At 41.4% G+C, this 21,004-nt stretch overlaps 1 protein-coding gene across 2 annotated transcripts in view; it reads right to left on the bottom strand.

Moving 5' to 3' along the window:
* Positions 1 to 21,004, bottom strand: part of LOC126253153 (coronin-7) — a 234,577-nt gene that overhangs the window by 164,051 nt on the left and 49,522 nt on the right. For both annotated transcript variants that reach the window (XM_049954311.1, XM_049954310.1), the window contains exon 6: positions 12,756 to 13,011. In XM_049954311.1, the coding sequence (XP_049810268.1) occupies positions 12,756 to 13,011 (256 nt within the window). The remainder of the gene's footprint in view (positions 1 to 12,755; positions 13,012 to 21,004) is intronic.

Here is a 21,004-nt window from a genome sequence, read left to right on the forward strand (position 1 = left end):
TGATACTATCTCACCTTTGCACAGAGAAGACACTGTGAGGTCAAATGTGGGCGAAGACCCTGAGGAAGTCGACCCATTGGATATTATTCAAATGTTGGGTCATCTACTTGTGAATGGAATCAGGATCTGGGGCCATATCATGAGATGAAGCAAGAATATGAAACAGTTCCCTGTAAGTGAAAATTCCATTATATAATTTGACACGAGAGGAGTGAAGAAGACAGAGAGGTCTTGAAATTGTCAGAAAGCAGCCACATAAGAAAAGGATGCAGACACCTTCGGAAAGTGGGTTGCAAGGTGTTCACCAAGCATAGGTGAATCAGCAGAGACCACCTTGCAAGAAAAGAACTGAAGCAGTTGCAGGTCTTTGGCAGCCCAGACAGCTATGTAGCTTTTCCACAATTGGGATGAAGAAAAATACATTCCCATAGAGTAGGTGCATGCTCTAAGTATTTCTTTTTAATGCATTTAATTAGATAGTGAGCCTATAGCATGAAGTCACTTAAGTGAGACAGGTGGTCTGTGAAGCAAGTCACTCAAAACATTGCTGGGCTCTTCAGCATTCCTGAACATCTATGGCAATGTCTTGGTTCATAATGAACTGGCCAGCAATGGAGGTGAATGGCAGTTCCAGCAGCAAGGGTGATCACATCAGAGATGAATTGCACAACCTTGTCGATGCAGTCTGACAGAGATGGGGCAAAGGTACAAGCAGAGACATAGAAAATCCAATATTGCAGCGCCTGTAGTATTCTGATTACAATACAAAGATGCATGGTTGATGACCTATGGATGTCTGGGTCAGGCCATGAGTTGTGCATGGATAGCCAAATGGCACAGCTCACAATAAGAGGGAAATCTTGGTTCGAGTCCCAGCCTGACGCAAATTTTCATTGTTGTCATTTCATTCCACAGCTGATGGTAGTCCTTATTTGAAAATGTGAAAACATTTGACAGAAAATCCAGTTCGCTCTATGAAGCACCCATGTTTCACAGGTCCATCAGGCAGTGGCACAGAAGCGACAGGGTCAGCAAAAGTGGTCACTATCAAAAAGATTGCCACATGGTGACCAATGCAGCAAAGCCATGAGACTGGAGGAAAAGACTTTATGGTAGTCAGCTGAAAGGGTGCCATAGACAGCACTAAGTGGGTAGCACTATCAGCATTAAAGGGCAACAGGACTTTGTCAGTAAGAAGTTGGTCAATTAGAAGGCCCTTACCACACAAAGTGGTCCTCCCCCCAAAGGCGAAGGTGTGCACTGAAGTTTCCTAGGAGGAGGAAAAGGGGGATAGTTGTCAGATTAAAATAGTCAACTTAATGTTAGTAAGTGGTCTGCTTGGAGGTAAATAAACATTACAAATGCTGATCACTGCAGTCATCTTCGCCCACACTGCTATTGCTTCAAATGTGGCATGAGGTGAATCCACTCACAGATGTCCTCTCTAAACCAGCACAGTTACAACAGAATGACCAATAACCTAAGAGCATTGGGGGAATTACCATCAGTGAAGCATATTTCTTGTAGAGCAGTGCAAATTGCAGAAGAGGAGGATATACAGTTTTGTAGTTCCAGCAGGTGACAGTAATATCAATCACAGTTCCATTGAGTGATCAGAGTATGGCGGTCAACGTTAGGCATGAGCGGACCAGGAGAACCAGTTACTACTGTGAATCACCGTCACCAGTGGAAATGGAACCACATCAACAAACCTGCCCCAATACCATGCACCCACAGGGTGGCTGGCAGAGTATATAATGTACAGTGACAGAATGAACATTACTTCAGAATCGGACTGTGTGTGTGTGTGTGTGTGTGTGTGTGTGTGTGTGTGTGAGCACGCGCACATGCGCGCATGGGATGGAGGGAGGGGGGGGGGGGGGAATCTGGTGCCTCCTGGGTCACCAGAGTAGCCTGTCCAGATGAGGAAATCTGGTTCCTCTGGGGAAAACCAGGGTAGCCTGTCTGGATGATCTTCTTTTTATTTTTATTTTCCTTCTCCTTCTCCTTCTCCTTCTCCTCCTCCTCCTCCTCCTCCTCCTCCCCCTCCACTACTTTTGATGGCTGAGATTCAGGCAAGGGCCTATCCATGATGGGCATGGGGACAGATGAAAAGAGAGCAGCCTTGGAATCCACAGGCTGTAGCTCCTTCAGCCAATGGTTGGTGTTGGGCCTCTGATCTGTACATTTTCAGGGAGATGGGTCCTGCCAGGGAACACACTCACCGGCAGACACTACAGGAGGATACTGCTTCTGCGGCAGAGTGCAGGAGGTGGTTCCAGGAGATGGTGCTGTGGGAGCCACAAGAGAAGCGGGTGATAAGAGATACAGTTTGGAAAGCAATGAGGTAAGGAAGAGGGGGTTGTAGCTGTGACTTTCACATAATTTGTTGTCACGTCAACAGGATGTGGGATTTATGTTCTATTTGTGCGTCAGTATATGACAGGTGTTCAATAGATTTATATTCTTGGATCTTCTTTTCTTTCTTGAAGACTGCACACAGTCAATTGGAGGGAAGTGTTCCACACAACTGACACATAAAGACTGTTGTTCACTAGGACTACCTCCATGGAATGATCATCTACAGATGGATGTCATATAACCAAAGCAGAAACAATAAGAACACCTCGTGTGTGGTGGGATGTAAGGTTTCACATCATATCTGAACACATTGACTAGTTTTTTCTGGGACAATATTTCCTTCAAAGGCTGAAGTGCCCATATCTGTTTGGTTATCCTTGGGACCTTCTTGTACGCGCTGCACAATGTGTATGCCTCACGGTTTGAAATTAGCCAATTGCTCCTCATCTGTCTAAAGCATAAAGATGAAGGTGGCAGTGATTTATGGATGAAGGCACTAAACAGCAAGGTCAGCAGCACAACAGCATAAATGATATACAGATGGGTGTTGTGAAAATATATTAAAATAATAATAATAATAATAATAATAACAATAATAATAATAAAAATAATTGGAAAACCAAGTTGCATTCACAAACCACGGTAAGCACCACGATAGCCCTCAATAAAAGTCAGACAAAACACAGCAGAACTACTAAATAAAGTCAAGGATAAAATACCAGTACAGACACGATTAAAAAGGGGACAGGTGACTGTGGCTGGATGACTAATTAGAACTAATGGGTAACTGAGTCACTCTTGATGCTAAAATCTCTCACTCAGTATTTTGGGGAGAATTCTGGACATCAAAAAAAGTCTTACAACACAAACCACACTCACCTAATTGTCAGTAAAATAGAGGACAGGTCAGATCAGCCCTCAGCTCGTCGTATAAAACACATTCAATTAAAATGTGCCCCACATCTGTGACACACTGGTGACACCTTGTAATGTAAGTGAGAGCCATGCATTGATGGGCAATGACCCACTCTTAAGCAGTATAAGGGCTACTTCAGCTCTTTATGGTTGGAAGGAGGTACGCCACAGTCACACACAAGGTTTTATGGAATGTAACTTATTATTCCTCACTTCCAGCCACTGGGCCTCTCACCAACACAAGGTCTTCTTGGTCACAAGTGAGGTTACAGTCTGCAAGCACTGAACCATGAGCAGAAGATGGAAGCGAGCAAGCTTCCTTGGCAGCTGCATCAGCAAGTTCATTTCCCCGAATCCCTATGTGCCCTGGGACCCAGCAGAAAATTATTTCCTTGTCCTGCTTTTGCAAGAGGAGAGTGTCCTGCACTGTTTGCAGCATCCAATCTTCTGGGTACATGTGACCAACAGCGAGAAGGGCATTGAGGGAATCTGAGCAGATGAGGAATTTCTTGCCATGATGCCATCTCATCTGCTCTAGTGCCCTCGATATAGCTAACAATTCCATGTAATAAACTCAAAACTGCTCTAGAAGCCCTATCCTGAGGACAATATCAGGGAACATGACAGAGCAGCTGTTAAAATTCACCCGCTTAGACCCATCCATGTAAACAGTAATAAAATCTTGGTGGCAATGTAAAATCTTATTAAATTTAATTTTAAAAATATAGTCTGGTGTACAATTCTTCCTGTAAAAGTCAATTGGAAAAGTCACCTGGGCCTCTAGTAGCCACAGGGATCCCCTATCCACCCCTGGATTTCAATCTTCATGCCCCCCACTTGTAGTAATTCAAGGCTCTCCCTTGCACAGATCCCAAACGGCACTTCACTCAGGAACCACGCTGCTGCTATGGTCGCAGGTTCATATCCTGCCTCGGCATGGATGTGTGTGATGTCCTTAGGTTAGTTAGGTTTAAGTAGTTCTAAGTCTAGGGGACTGATGACCTCAGATGTTAAGTCCCATAGTGCTCAGAGCCATTTGAACCCAAATGGCGTCGTTGTCCATGGATGGTGACAGAACAGTCATTTCTGTGGTGGCTGTGCTATGTACATGGTTGCTAGTGATTTTGGAATGGACATAGCCTGCTTGGCTTACCATGAGATGTTGAACAAATGACAGAGGTTCATCAGCTTCTGCACGCAGGCTAGCTACTGGACTTGAACAATAAGCCTCCATCGAGAGCATAATGACCTCGTAGTGAACCACATCCAGCATTTCACGACATGAAGGCCTTGCTGATCTATAAGCCTGGAATTTGTATTCAAGCGAGGGTGACACAAAGGCCTTATAAAATTGGAGTAGATGTGCTCTGTCTGCTCCCGAAGACCTATGAATGACTCATTTAATGATGTTTAAAGCCTTGAGACATCTCAGTTTTAGTTCTTTAAGGTGTGGCAATGAAATTAGGTTCTCATCAAAAGTGAGGCCCAGATACTTTACCTTTCCCTTAAAAGTGAGAACAGTACTTCCAGTTTTAAAATTGGTTAATTAAAAAGAGAGAGTGAGAGTGATTAAAATCAACAGTTCCCTCCAAAGAGAATTTAAAAGGTGTGGTGTTAGAAATTCCTCAATCCACCTGACTGTCAAATGCAATTGCTGATTAGCTGTTGCAATGATGAAGGACATACAAAAGACATAGAGTCATCCACAGACAAGGAACACAGTACGGATGCCACACTGTGGACGTAATAGCGTTGATCGCGAAGGTGCATACCGTGAAACTTAGAAACAACCTTCACGGGACACCCTTCTTCTGCTTAAAACAGTCAGATGGGACATTCTCAGCCTGGTATGTAAAATACCTGTCCAAGAGGAAGGACTGTATGAAAGTGGATAGACAACCACAGAACACCCACTGATAGAGTTGTAACAAAATATTAAGCCTCCAGGTAATATCATATGCCTTTTCTAAATTGAATAGAGCACCAATAAGACAATGCTTACAGGGTAAAGTTTGCTGATTTGCTGCTTCAAGCAGGTTCCGGTTATTGAGTGTGGAGTGATACCTCCTGAACTCGCTCTGAGAGCAAACAGGAGGGGTCTAGTTTTGAGAACCCACACTAGGTGGTAGTTGACCATATGCTCCAGTGCCTTTCCCATGCAGCTTGTCAGACTAATGCTATGATAATTACTGGTTTTAAAACTGAGATTAAAATAGATTCTTTCTAGAAGTTTAGAAAGACTCCTGTCATCCAGATTTCATTAAAGAGCTGGAAGGAAGGAAGAAAGAAAGAAAGAAAGAAAGAAAGAGGCCTTCCACTGACCACAGATCCAATTCTTTCAACATGCTGTATGACAGATTGTGGCCAGGAGTAGCATCACAAGCTACTGACGATGCAGAACCCAACTCCCACAGAGAAAAAGGCTTGTTGTATTCTTCAATGTAGGTGGAAGAGAAATCAAAATCAACCTTTTCCTGTGTCTCCCAGTAGTGATGGAAAGGTCGATCCTGGCTAGAATCAACCATAATAGTCTTATATGATTGAGCCATTGTCTGAACAATGTCTCTCAGTGATGTTAGGAGAACCCTGCACCTGTACAGCTGTTATTGGCAGTCTTGAGTTCCACTTTACTTGCAGATGTGAACCTACTGATGGAGTTCAGGAACTCTTTCCAAGACCTCTGCTTACTCTCTTGGATTATTCTCCTTGCCTTTGCCCATACCTCTCCAAAGGCTGCACAATTTGCATCTGTAGGATGCCAACTGAATCTTCGAATAGCCACCCTCCTGATCCTGATTGCAGAATGACACACACCATTCCTCCAAAGGACAGGTTGCCTCCTAGGTGTTCACTGCTGTAATGTGATCAAACCTGTCCTGGATGCTGTCACACTGCTTGGAAACAGCCTCTATACAGCAGCCACCTCAGCAACCCCCTTTTGGGATCTGCTCCATCATGCAGATGGATCCAGATGGATAGTGGTCACAACCACGAAAGTTGTCACTCACTCCCCATTGAGCAGTGTCTGCAAGGGCAGGTGAGCAGAAGGCCATAGAAGAACCTGAAGTGGTGGTAAAATGCATAGCTTGACCCATTTTCATCAATGTGATGTCTGTAGTCCAACCTCTGAGGTAAATGGGGTTAGATCCCCATAGCTCACTGTGTGCAAAGACGTCTCCTAAAAGGAAAAAGGGATGGGGTAGTTTATCAGGAAAATGTGCAGAGATCCCATAGTCAACTGGCTCCTGGGTTCATAGGTACACAGAGCACACCACGACGGCAACATGGGCCACTATCTGAACAGACACCATGTGCAACACTGTGGTTAAGGGCACAGGTGAAGAATGGAATGTGTGCTTGAGGAACACTGCTACCCCACCTTTCACTCTGTCACCAATAAGGTCATATTTTCTGTAGAGAAGACAGCATCCAAGTACAGACACATTGGTCTGTTTAAAATCAGTCTTTTGGAGACAGACGCAAAATGGTCCATCCTATAAGATGAGTCTCAATTTCTCCCGATGAGTCCTGCATCCATTCACATTCCACTAGAATACGGGAGTCATTTTTGTGGTGTACTTTTGATTTACTCCTATCTTTGTGTCAGGGTGGTAAGGCAAGGCACTTGTAGAGGGGTTGGGGGGGGGGGGGGGAGATGGAGGGGCTATCTGGTTTTGGTGATGAGGCATTGAAATCCCTGTGATGTCCTCCTCATGAGTCAGGTGTGCCAATATGATGTCTGATGGCACAACGGACAGCTTTTGACCTGAATGTTGTGACTTTTTCCCTATTTCTATTCTCTTCAAGGATGATGGGGAAAGGGGGTGTTTAAGGGCGCTCCACTTTTGGGGTGCCTTCTCAATGCACACTGGGAAATGTTGCAGGTCTCTTTTGTCATAGCCATCTGGATTACTATGTTTTTGCTCACTTTGCTTTGGCATGTACATGTGAAAGTACCAGTGCTGGTGATGGATAATGGTATGCTGGACACCATTTGCATCAAGGGATTGATCTTAGAAACATGTTTCTCTACCATGGTAGCAAACAATACGGCATGTGCAGCCTTAAACTCTTTTTTTTGGCTCCTACATAGGGGATCCACTTGGTCACTTTTATTTCCTGAATTTTGCATTTCTCAGCAAAGACAGGGCAGTCTTGGCTCCACACTGGGTGGCTCCCAGAGTAGTTGATGCAGATTTCTTGAGGCAGGCAGTCAGTCCTAGCTTCATGGGCTGCTTTTCCACACTTCCCACAGGTCACTTCACCTCCGCAACTCAGTGTTGTATGGCTCAATGTTGGCATTTGTAGCATGCTTAGGGTTAGGAAGATAAGGCCTTCCTCTAAGCCAGAGGGACCCTGCCATAATATGTTCAGGCAGCGTTGGAGTACTGAAGGTCACACTGAAGGTGGCAGAGATCTCAATTTCTCCATTATTCTTTCATGTCTTTTGTTACACATCCACTATTCCACGGTATGCCCTTTCTAGTTTAAGCTATGCAATTTCAATATCCCTAATATCATGGAAAATGAATACACCCTTGTTTGAGTTGAAGGGACTTATGCAACTCAATAATTATGTTATAATCATTTAATTTTTTTGAGTTAGTTCTGCTTGCTTTGCTCTGCAAGTCTCAACAAATAAGGAATCATTTTGTAACCACTTAACACACTTTTAAGACATTAGTAAGCCCTTCTAAGCATTTATAGAAGGGGATCACTTTTTCAAATGCCCCTCCTTCCCATTGATCATTACAAACACATTCTGATTTACAATTGGCTGAGCCCTGTTACTAGATATAATCTGATTATCAGGAAAACTAACTCCTTCATTCATTTGGATAAGTGGATGTAAGTACCCCCGGGTGGTAGACCCATCATGCTGGGAGTTGAGAAGCTTGAGTTCAAGGGTTCCATCTCAGTCAGCTAGAGAAATAAGGGTCCACTCAGACAGAGCCCCACTTATCTGCATCATAAGTCCTATATAACTGATGGGCAGCAATTTCCCCAAACATTACCCACTAACTACTGATGCACCTCAAAAGCCATGCCTCTCATTTGTGTGCACACCTTGAAATTGAGAGGGGTGTTTTTTTTTTTTTTTTTTTTTTTTTTTTTTTTTTTTTTTTTTTTTACATCCTTGTGATCTGGATGGTCGTTCATACATCTGAAAAGCTTTAGATTGTGCAGTAGAGGAGGCTTTAATCAGCAGTGATCCATTGCACATTTGTCTCAACGACTCACTTTCTCCAAATGTATCTTCAATGTGTTCCACAAAAAAATAATGATTTTGCCACCGTGAAAGTATCTCCTTTAGTTTGATTACATACTAGCTATTGGAGAAATTGTTTCACTCTTAATCGTCTGGCTTGTCCCTTTTCCCATAGGGTATCTAGAATAGGAAAAGCAGTTTTAAACAAACTGCCTGTATTGAAATTTCTAGACGTATCTGATGAGACGGCCAGATCAGAATGGCCATTGTTTTGTTTCAATTTGACACATTTCATGTGTGAAACATCTGTACTCATGCTACCCACTTCAATCAAAGGCGCTCCCAAAAAGCGCCATCCAATCACAGCAAAAGTCATCTGGCACAATAGTCGCACCTGGGAGTCCTGATGCTCCAGGATGATAGGCATCTGCTCCTTGGCATGCATGGGGAACCAGCAACTCATACAACAGTGGTGTCCTGTCAGCGGGCTCTACTGAAAGGATGCATAATGACCCTACCATGTCGGACTGGCTACTGCATTGGCTTTTAAGCATATATTGTTATTGTGCATTAATTATCTTTAACACTGCATGCAGTAGGTGTTATTTAAGATGTTCTCCCCAATCGCTACACTAAAGCAACAGTTTTGAGAACGAAGGTCAAACTCTGAAAGAGGACCAAAAATGAATGAATGTGTCAAAGAAAGGAAAGCAGAGCCTTGTGGTTAGTCAGGTCAACATCAAAGGCTGATCTCATGAGAAAGTACATATGAGAAAGTACATAAGAGAAAGAAGGATAGTTGGAGATGAGAAACTACAGCACAAGAAAGGAACTAGGTGTTGCAATGCTTGCGACACACATACTCATGAAAGAGTCATGAGCCACTTGAGGGGAACACCAGCAAAGGTATTAAACAAAATTTTACTTATTGTGCATATACTATGGTTGTACAAAAAGTAAGGTTCCTATATTTTTTACTAATAGAAAACAATGTTTATTGTTATTAATTCATACATCATTGAAAAGCTTACACTTTTGTCTATTTTTCAACATAGTCTCCATTTTTTCGACACACTTTTGAAGATGGTGCGCCAGCTTTTGTATTCCTAAGTTGAAGAAGCCTCCCACCAACCAGTTGAGGAAGCTTGTGACCTCTGCTCGGACTTCATTGTCGCTCTTGAAGCATTAGCGGAGGCTAAATCCGGGCTGTATGGGGGATGGGGCATAACAGTCCACCCAAATTTCTACAAAAACTCCTGTGTTTGATGAGTGGTGTGGGGTCGAGCGTTGTCATGAAGAAGCACTACTCCCTCTGTCAGTCATCCTCTCTGGCGATCCTGGATTGCTCGCCAGAGTTGGGTCAGTGTTTCACAATATCTGTCTTGAGTTTATTGTCATCCCAGGTTGCATGAAATCAATGAGAAGTACCCCCTTCTGATCCCAAAACAAAGTCGCCATAACCTTTCTTGCCGAATGCGTTTGTTTGAGCTTCTTTGGTGGCAGTGAACCGGAGTGACGCCACTGACAAGATTTTTTTTTTTTTTTTTTTTTGGGGGGGGGGGGGGGGGGGGGGAATGAAACACCCAAGTTTCATTCCAGTGATGATAGAGTCCAACAACTCCTTGTTGCCTCCCTCCCTCACATCGTTGAAGTGAGCACAGTCGAGGCGTTGCTCCTTGTGTCCATCAATCAGCATCTGGGAGACACAGTGAGCACACACCTTGCAATAACCCCATGTTTCTGTTAAAAGTTCTTTCAATTGTGCTGTGGGAAGCTTCAGGAATGCGTTCAACACATTCACGGACAGTGACCCTCCGATCTTTGAGCAGCTCACTGTTGACCTTCTGGACAATCGCATCCAAACCCAGTGGTCTTCCACTCCATTCTTCATTGTGAACTTCTGTGCGAATCTCAGCAAAAGCCCTGCACCAATTGCAGATGTGCTGAATGGACGTGCACTCTTCATCATAAACCTCAGTCAGCTGCTGATGAATCTCCAAGGGCGGTAACTTCCTTGCGTGGAGAAACCGGATTACTGCTCAAACCTTGGACTTGGTGGGAGCGGTGATCAACACTTCCATCTCTGATGTCTGCTGAGCCAACAGTGAGCAACGTAGCAAATCGCAGAAGGGCGAACTCGAGGGTGGGGGAACCACTGCACATGGCACTGTTGTCGGATTTAGCCTAGCACCTTCACTCGAGGCTGTAGCTCATTGGGAACCTTACTTTTGGTACAGTCCTCATAGAGTATAGTAGGAAGAGTACATAATTAGATTTTTGGCTGATTTGGTGATCAAAATTTAGTACAAGGAGCTGCCATCTCAACCAGGAACAATAGTGTTACATCAGCTGGTCATCAGATTGAACTGAGCATGGATGACAGATATGGGTACAATGTTGCATGTTGTTTCCTCTATGTCAGAGTTCTTTCATAGTGAACAGTGAGTGGTGGCAACCCATGACCATTTCTTTTTCAATGTGTGAGAAATCTGGAGAAAACATGCTGGCCAGGTCAACAGTTGAATACTCTCTCTATCAAAGTCGGTCAGGACAGCACTGACTTTGTGAGATCTTGCATTATCTCGCTAAAAGATAAAATGAGACCTTTACGACAGGGCACCGCCATCAGCCTTAACACTTCGGAAATGTAACAAATGTAAAAATTGCAAGCTATGCAAATCAAAAGTGGTGGTGGTGGTTAGTGTTTAACGTCCCGTCGACAACGAGGTCATTAGAGACGAAGCGCAAGCTCGGGTTAGGGAAGGATTGGGAAGGAAATCGGCCGTGCCCTTTCAAAGGAACCATCCCGGCATTTGCCTGAAACGATTTAGGGAAATCACGGAAAACCTAAATCAGGATGGCCGGAGACGGGATTGAACCATCGTCCTCCCGAATGCGAGTGCAAATCAAAAGTGTTCATGCTGTGTACCAAACAGCACCCCATACCACCACCACAAGTGCTAAGCCTATATGACGATGAATGCAATCTAGCATCATGTTCTCCTCAGAGCCTCCATACATGGATACATCAATTATGATGCTGTAGCAGTACTTGGACTCATCTGAAACGTCAATGTGGTGCTATTCTTGTGTCCAGTGTTCTCACTGAGCATACCAGTGTTAGAATGCCTCTACTGCCGCAGCAAGGGAAACTATAACAATGACGACAATGCTGACAGTATGTGGTTCTCCAGAGCTAATCACACTATCTGTGTGGATAGATGTCTAGCTGCACCCAAGACCCACCACTTGACTCAATGTGTGCGACACAACTGTGTGATCTTGCACTAGTCACACAGAGCCATTAAGATCCTTCAAGGATTTGAGTATGGCCCTACTGGACCCATCAGTTCTGTAAGTCAATGATACTCATGGGATCCTGACCACCACAAACAAGAGATGGAAATAGAGACCACAGTGACTCATAGGGGTAGATGTTTCACCTTCTTACAAGAGGCATAACATTCATCCTACACAAGAATCAAGATCGAAATGCGATTTCTAAAGGGAAAATTCGCTGCATATTCTTTGCCTATAAACAAAATGCAGATGGCATTACTCCTAAATGCTCATGATTTCCATATCCCAGCATGTAGTACACCTCTTGCTAATTTGATACCTTCTTGGTGTTGCAATTTCGATTAGCAACAGTGCGACTTGAAGCTTTGAGTTGCCTTTGATACACACTATGGCAGCACCCATCGATTAATTAAAAGAATGTAATAGCATTTAAAAGTAACTATTTTGCTGGTGGCGGTATTACATGAAACCTTTGCTGCTCAGTTTAAGTAAAACAAAAGTTAACAACACTTAGGCATAATGCATAAATACAAATTGGTGGCAACTGCATCAGTCTACTAACAGAAGTTACAGCCTGTGATAGTTTGATACCATTTGCTGGCAACTGATAGAAGTGAATTATCACATAGTAAAATGTAACACACACTGACCTAAAAACACAGAACATTATCATGTGACTAATTGTTTAAAAATGTACAGCAATCAGCCAAATTCTTTTCAAATAAAGAAAACATTCTTCAGCGATGTTCTCAAAACACAAAAACAGTGATAGACAGTGTTCTGCATTGTGACAGATTCAAATCAGTCTACACAACAAAATCCTTAATTCACTCCACCATGTGGTTTCAACATTGTCTGTGAGTGAAAAAGTAAATGTGATTAACTGACTCTGAAGTTTTTATATAATAACTGCTAGGCTGATAATCTGTGCTTTGTGTATTGCTACACTAGAACTGTGAGACAAGCATACCTTGCGAGGCACCTGGTACATAATTGGTATGACAGATGATGACGTCAGCTGAAGTACACGGTTCACTTCAGCCTGCATGACAGCAAGGGCTCGCTTGGGAACAAGGCACGCACCCTTTGTCTGATCACCATTGTGCCTAATGCCTTCAACCAGATATGGCTCCTTGTCTGTCACCTCCATATAAGCAATTGTTGTGTCTCCTTTCCCAGCTAAGAATAACATCCCAGTATCAGGATCGTACAGAGGTATCAGGACCCTGTAAAAATATAGAACTTTTTTTTTCATTATTTAACAACCCACTCATAGCTACAGTATAAAGATAAGAACCAACAGTGCAGCTCTAAGTGTTAATTTCTTATATAGTAATATGATCCATTCAGTTTCTCTAATTTCAATGTATCTAGTACCTCAACACTAATAGCACTCTTTTTTTTTTTTTTTTTTTTTTTTTAGAACAATCCCTTACTCTTAAAAATATTTACTTCAACCTGCAGCTGACCCATATGTACCAGAAATCATTGGTTGATTGTGAGTGTACTTACCATGGCCATTTTGCTCTCAATTACTACAAGCCTTTGCTTCATAGTTACATTCATTACGTAGTACAGCCTCATGAGTGCACAAGAGTTATGAACACTTGTAAAGTGTGCACACTCTGGATACTCATTTGGATTTTGTTTAAAAGAAACAAGTGATAGAAAAAAACGTAGATTCCTGTAACACACACTTTTTCATGTTTCTCCTGCCATGACAACTATTATGTAAGGTGATGACAATGTAGTTTTGTATTCCTTAGACTAATAATACAATCTTGAGAGAAAAGATACTTTCATTCAATATTGTCATGATTCCTTGTCCTACAATTGACTTCCAAACATTTTTACAGCTTTTGTGAAGGTGAGCGATGATTTATGCTTGACAATGCTAATACAATGATACCACTGACTGGCTACTATTACAGCAGTCTTAAACGCATATCACATGCATTTGCGTGAGTGTGTGTGTTTGTCATCTAATTTTGACGAAGGCCTTATCGGCCGAAGGCTATTATTTGTGACAGTCTTTTTGTTGTGCCTATCTGCAACTCATGCCTATCTGCAACTCAGCTTCTCTGTTATATGGTGAGTGGCAACTTTCCTTTTCACAATAAATTGTTACATTCCACCCTGGATTTTCCATTGTTTGATTATCATATAGTCAGTCATAGAACGGGCATTCATTCTAAATTTGTTACACAAAGTTCAATGTCATAAAAATTGTTGCACACACCATTACAGGTACTGAAACACTGATTCAAGGTCATGAATCACCCTGTTAGCAGCAAATCAGCAACCACTGATTATGCTGATTCTTTCCTGAGCTCACGTCATGAACATAATTCCTTTTTCTCTTTCTGCTAGTAATCAAATGATTAACCCTTAATCTTTGATAATAAGGAAAGAGGAATCATGGCTATCAATAATAACACATAGTTTCTGATCAATAAGTTTTATAAAATTAAAGAAGAGAAACATTTTTACTGGCAGAGTAAAAAGTATTTTTTTCGTCACAATACTATGACAGTTAACAGATCTGCGCCTACAGCAGTGATTTTAAACAAGTTTTTCTTTCAATGATGTGTGCAGTTTTCAGAGTCAACTTCCATTACAAAAGTTGTTAGTGGACCTACATACTTAGCAAACCAAAGCCCACTGACTGCAGAAGCACCACTAACCCCCACCTACTATAGTGCAGCTAAGCCCTTTTACCAGTTTCATTCTTCAGTCAAAATTTCAGATGACACCTTTTGACAACATGCTACTTCCCAATTAATTTCATATGACCAGTAGTCTATGCTGGCATTTTTCAAAACAAAACAGTGGCATCACAGATTCAAATACTTAAAACATTTCTCTTTGTATGGTTTTTCAGCCTTATTATTCTTCTTTTCACATTTCATACCTGGAAGTGCATCAATAACCTATGTATCATATACCACTCAATCATACACATATTTATTCGTTCAAAAATTGTGTTCTGAGGATAACATTGTGAATGGGGACATACAGGAGGACTGAGTGGAATACAGTATTTGGGAAAGGAAGAAATTGAAAAATAGTATGACATGGAGACGAGGAAATGAATGAAAGGAGAAGCTGCCTCACTTCTATGACCTGAACCTGAAATAATTTTGCACAGAGCACAAATTTACCATATCAAACTTTTGTCCCCATTGTTTAAGAATCATGACTTCACCTTCTCTTCTGTATGTAGAAGAGACCTGGAGACACCAGGTGGTTTCAGGTAGATTATTAACAGTAAGACAGATTCTGAAACAAGATTTTAAACTGCAAATATTTTTGGAGGTAGCTGTGGCTTCTGCCCATAATTTGTTAGCTACGAACAGCAGATTTAAACTGAAGACATTGCAGAAAGGTAAGAAATTAAGCAGATGGAATCTAGATAGATTGAAGGAGCCACTGGCTGTTGACAGTTTCAAAGGCAAGAATACAATATAAGCTTTGAGATATGAAATAGTGAAGGCAGTAACAAAACAAACAGGCAAAAAAAATTACTTAATTGACAAGAGAAAATACAGAACTGCAATAACACAAAGTAAGCAAAAGAGAATACTAATATGATTTATCATGATTAACAACTTGGCTGCACACCCAGAATCACACCTTTAACAGAATACAGATGTCTAAAAATGAGGTCGACAGAGATTGTGAAAGGAATGGCAGAGACGCAGAACTGTAGACGCAAGCATGATTACAGAAAAGGTACTTGTTGCATATAAGAAAACCTTTGGCAAAACGGGAAGCAACTGTATGAACTTCTTGACCTCATATGGGTACCCAATCATAAGCAAATAAGGAAAGAAAAAGTGGTAGGAATATACAGAAAAGCTACAAGAAGGAAAGAAACTTGAAGACAATTTTGTAGAATGGAAAGAGCAACTGGAAGAAGATGATATGCCGGGTGAGATACTACGAGAAAAATTTGATTAAGCACTGCAAGATCTAATTTTAAAAAAAGGCATCTGAAGTAGGTGACATTCCATCACAACTTTTAGTATCAGAAAAATCAAACCCGACAAAACTGTTCCAGCTGGTAAGTGAGATATTTGAGACAGCTGAAATACCTGCCGACTTCAAGAAGAATGTACACGGGTAAGTCAATTATTATCTGCAATGTGGTTATAAAATTTTATTGTAATCAAATAGGAAACTTACAAGAACATCATTTTTCGACATAGTCTCCTTGCATTTCAACAAACCTAGTCCATCGTTTTACAAGCTTCCTGATGCCCTCATAAAAGAAGGTTCTCGGTTGAGTTGCAAACCAGGAATGCAAAACTTCTTTCACTACTTCGCCCGAGACAAATCAACAGCCCCTTAATGCCTGTTTGAGTGGACCAAACAAGTGATAGTCAGAAGGGGCAAGGTCATGACTTTATGGAGGATGATCCAGTACTTCAAGTTTGAGTTTCTGGAGTGTTTCAGCAGTGTGGGTAGCAGTATGTGGACGGGCATTGTCGTGCAACAACAAAACACCTTTTGACAGCAATCTTTGGTGTTTGCTTTGAACTGCAGGCTTTGGCCTGGCAGTAAGCATCTCACTGTAATGTAAACTCACTACTGTTGTGCCCTTTCCCCATAATGTTCCAGTACTGGACCCTGTGCATCCCAAAAAACCATAAGCATCAGTTTTCCTGCAGACAGTTGGGTCTTGAACTACTTCTTGCATGGGGAATTTGGATGTTTCCATTCCATACTCTGCTGTTTACTCTCTGGCTTGTAATGATGGATCCATGTTTCATCACCAGTAATGATCCTGTCTAAGAAGTTGTCCCCTTCGTTACCATAGCGATCCAAATGTTTTTTTACAAATGACCAGATGCATTTGTTCATGCAACTGTACGAGTTGTTTTGGGACCCATCGTGCACAAACTTTATGAAACCCAAGTCTGTTGTGGATGATTTCATAGGCAGAATGGTGACTAATTTGCAGATGATGTGCCACTTCGTCAATAATTCATCATCTGTCTAAGAGAATCATTTCACGTGAGCGCTCAATCGTTTCTTCATTTGTGGTGGTAAACAGTCGTCCGGCTCCTTCATCGTGCATAGCATTTGTGCGACCATTTTGGAATTTTTCAATCCATTCGTATACACTCAGTTGTGGTAAAACACTGTTCCCATACTCTACTGAAAGTCTTCGATGAATTTCAGCCCCTGATACGCCTTCCGACCACAAAAAAAAGATCACTGAACATTGCTATTCTTTGGTGCAAATAGACAGCGGTGCAGCCATGATTAACAGCCCGGTAGCAATAATGAAACTAACCTAGTAGCTTGAAAATAGCAAAGATATAACAACAAATATACAAAGCATGTGTGATCAACGTAAAACTACAGTACAACCAAAATAAACAAAAATATAACTGAATTGTAGATAAAAATGACTTGCCCTCGCAATAACCACAGTGCCAAAGAAGACAGATGCTTACTGGTACAAGTATCACTAAACCATCAATTTCATGTCACGGTTGCAAACACCAATGCAAATTTTCTAGAGAAGGAAGAAAAAACTTGGTAGAAGCCAGCCTGATGGAGTATCAATTTGCATTCCACAGAAATGTATGAACACGTGAGGCAATACTGATCCTACAAATTAACGTAGAAGATACACTGCAGAAAGATGAATCTACACTTATGGCATATGTTGATTTAGAAAAGGCTTCTGACAATGTTGACTTGAGTACACCTGTTGCATATTAACCTCAATGACATTACAATGCCAGGGAGTGAAAAGTTACCTAAAACTTGTCAACTTTTACAGACCACACAGCAGTTCTAAGAGTTGACAGATATGAAAAGGAGGTCACTAACAGAGAAGGGAAAGACACCACATTGTAGCCTGTCATCCACATTATTCAATCTGTGCACTGAGCAAACAGTAAAGCAAACCAAAACAATTTGGAAAAAGAATTAGCTCAGGATGAAATAACAAGAGGTGACAATAAGGGGATTTTCTCCCTACATTGTTGATATATTGTTGACATTGCTACCTAGAGTTTCCATTGTTTGATTAGGAAATTAGACAGAAATTAGTAGATGAGTTTCGCTATTCGGGTAGCAAAATAACTGACGGTGGCAGAAGTACACAGGATATAAAATGCAGTCTGGCACTAGCAATGAAAGCTTTTCTGGAAAGAGAAGTATGTTGGGAAGTATATTCTAAAATTATGTGTCTGGAGTGTAGCCTTCTACATAAAAGAAATTCAGACAAGAAAAGAATGAAAGCTATTGAAATGTGGTGATACAGAAGAATGCTGAAGATTAGAAGGGTAGACTGGACAACTAATGAAGATGTATCGAATCAATTTGGGAAGAAAAGAGCCTCATGGCACACCTTGATTGAAAGGGCTACAATAATAGAACACATTCTAAGGCATGAAGGAATAGTTAAACTGGTAATAAACTATATATCTGTTTATTTCAAGGTTCAGAAAAATTGCAGCCTAGGTGGAAAAGTCGACTGATGGATTATAGAATAGAAAGGTATTGTGTGATAAGCAGTATACCCTCTTAGTGCCCTGTTGCCGCAACATAAGTGAGCAGTAGCATATGCTGCTGAGCTTCAGTCACTTCTTTGTTCATTTCACCTCATGTCATAGTGTAGTAAAGCATCGATAAAAAAGAACCAGATTCTACTATAGTAATGAACGATCTGCCATATCAGATTATAGTGCTAGATAAAGCTCCAACAATGCACTGGAAGAAAGAGGATATTTTTCAGGGTACAGAGAAATATTCATTTGGAGAAAACTGAAACAGGCACGAAGAAGGTAGTATTAACGGAACTTGTAAAGCTGTATAAGCCAAAAAACCCATACTACCAAACTCCATGCTACCAGTTCAATGAACTGGCTATGACAAAAGGGTGCAGTATGATCAGGTTTCCCTCCATTCCATGCTCATTTCAGTCCTAATGAACTTTGAAAGTGCAGTATAAAAAAATAACAAATAAAATAAAAAAATAGATCCTTTAAAACATCACGTCAACTGGTAAAGCAAGTGTGCTGAAGTTACTCAGTGCTCCTAGTGGCAGGTATAAACAACAAATTGCCATTAGCCTTATTTTACTGTGACCATTAGTTGCCAACCTACAGCCACTAAAGTGAGTATGACCACAGCTTTTCAGGAGATTATTAAGTGACAATGAAACAGCTTAAGGAACTCTGTGTGTGTGTGTGTGTGTGTGTGTGTGTGTTTGGGGGGGGGGGGGGGGAGGGGGGGAGACATTACAAGTTGCACACAGTGCTATGAGTGATTGAAAGGTTCTGAACACACAAAAATATGGGTCGGTAAGGATCCAAAACTTTGACAACCTTCCACAAAGATTAATAATGACCATGTCAAGAGTTTGCACTGTGTTTAATGATACTTGCCATTTTACGTTTTCATACAGCTGGTGATGAAGTAGGCATCAGTATAAGATCATGCCTTGAAATTTTGAGTAACAATCTTTTGACACTGTAAGTGGATAGAAGAAATATCTTCTCACCAAGTGGCAGTGGAAGTTTTATGTACACAAGCTTTCGTGCCAGTGGCAGCTCCTTTTGGTAGAAGTGTTGAATAAGAAGGAAAAGCGGTGAAGGAGAGGGAAGGAGAGATTTAGGAGAAGGGGTAGAATTTGGGTGAATTTTCCTAATGCTACCCCTTTTCCTAAAGCTCTTCCTTCCCCATCAATCTTTCTGTGCCAGAAGAAGGAGCCTGCACATGGCATCCCTTAGACATGCTGATATTCTCTGATAGACTTCCCTGTTTATCATCCCACAGGTGGTACCTTTTTCCTGGGTCCATCTGGAAAAAGGTACCACCTGTGGGATGATAAACAAGGAAGTCTATCAGAGAAAATCAGCATGTCTAAGGGATGCCATGTGCAGGAAGAGACCTGTGGGATGATAAACAAGGAAGTCTATCAGAGAATATCAGCATGTCTAAGGGATGCCATGTGCAGGAAGAGACCTGGGTCGGTAAGGATCCAAAACTTTGACAACCTTCCACAAAGATTAATAATGACCATGTCAAGAGTTTGCACTGTGTTTAATGATACTTGCCATTTTACGTTTTCATACAGCTGGTGATGAAGTAGGCATCAGTATAAGATCATGCCTTGAAATTTTGAGTAACAATCTTTTGACACTGTAAGTGGATAGAAGAAATATCTTCTCACCAAGTGGCAGTGGAAGTTTTATGTACACAAGCTTTCGTGCCAGTGGCAGCTCCTTTTGGTAGAAGTGTTGAATAAGAAGGAAAAGCGGTGAAGGAGAGGGAAGGAGAGATTTAGGAGAAGGGGTAGAATTTGGGTGAATTTTCCTAATGCTACCCCTTTTCCTAAAGCTCTTCCTTCCCCATCAATCTTTCTGTGCCAGAAGAAGGAGCCACTAGCTTCAAACATACTTGTGTGTGTGTGTGTGTGTGTGTGTGTGTGTGTGTGTGTGTGTGTTCTGCCACCGCATGGTGAGTAGATTTTTTTATCTATCCAATTACATTAGATTGTCAAAAAATGGTTATCTTCATTGTTATATTAGCCCATGTGGTCATCATCCCTTCTTATATAACCTTCTTGTAAATCATTGTTGTCACCTGTCTTGATCACACTGTCATCTGTTTCCTACCTTCTGTACACTCCGTTCATTTACTTATCTGTATCATCCAGATTAATCAACACTTCACTCCTACACATTTTCTAGTATTGATTTATGTGCATGTAGATGGGTCCATCGTTATTTAAAAAATTTCATATGACAATTTGTTTATGCTTCACTACAGCACAGTGCGTTCTCCTGATCATCTTTCACCAATTTATTTGCAAATTTGACAGCTATTTTCTCTCCCACCCTCCACTTACCTTGTTTGTGTGTTATTCTTTTATGTTTTCACATGTTTGTTTCCAACAAACTGCTGTGATGAACTTTTATTGTCATCTCTTACATTACTTTGTCAAGCGAAGCAGTTTATATTTTCTTCTATGATTTTCCCTTTCTGTTTCCCCAATTTTTAAAATTTTGTCTCTTTCCACGAGTTTCCCCACTAATTTTTTCTTTTCCGCTCATTCTTTTCTATCATATAGGCCACTTCTCTGTAGAGAAATTCTCACCCACTCACTACCACTTGTTAACCATTGTCTGTTATCGTGATTTTCGTACAATTTTTCCATATTTTTCCTTGCTTTTCTTCTGTTTTTCTATCTTCTTC

This window comes from Schistocerca nitens, chromosome 4, assembly GCF_023898315.1.
Source record: "Schistocerca nitens isolate TAMUIC-IGC-003100 chromosome 4, iqSchNite1.1, whole genome shotgun sequence".
Taxonomy (NCBI): Eukaryota; Metazoa; Arthropoda; class Insecta; order Orthoptera; family Acrididae; genus Schistocerca; species Schistocerca nitens.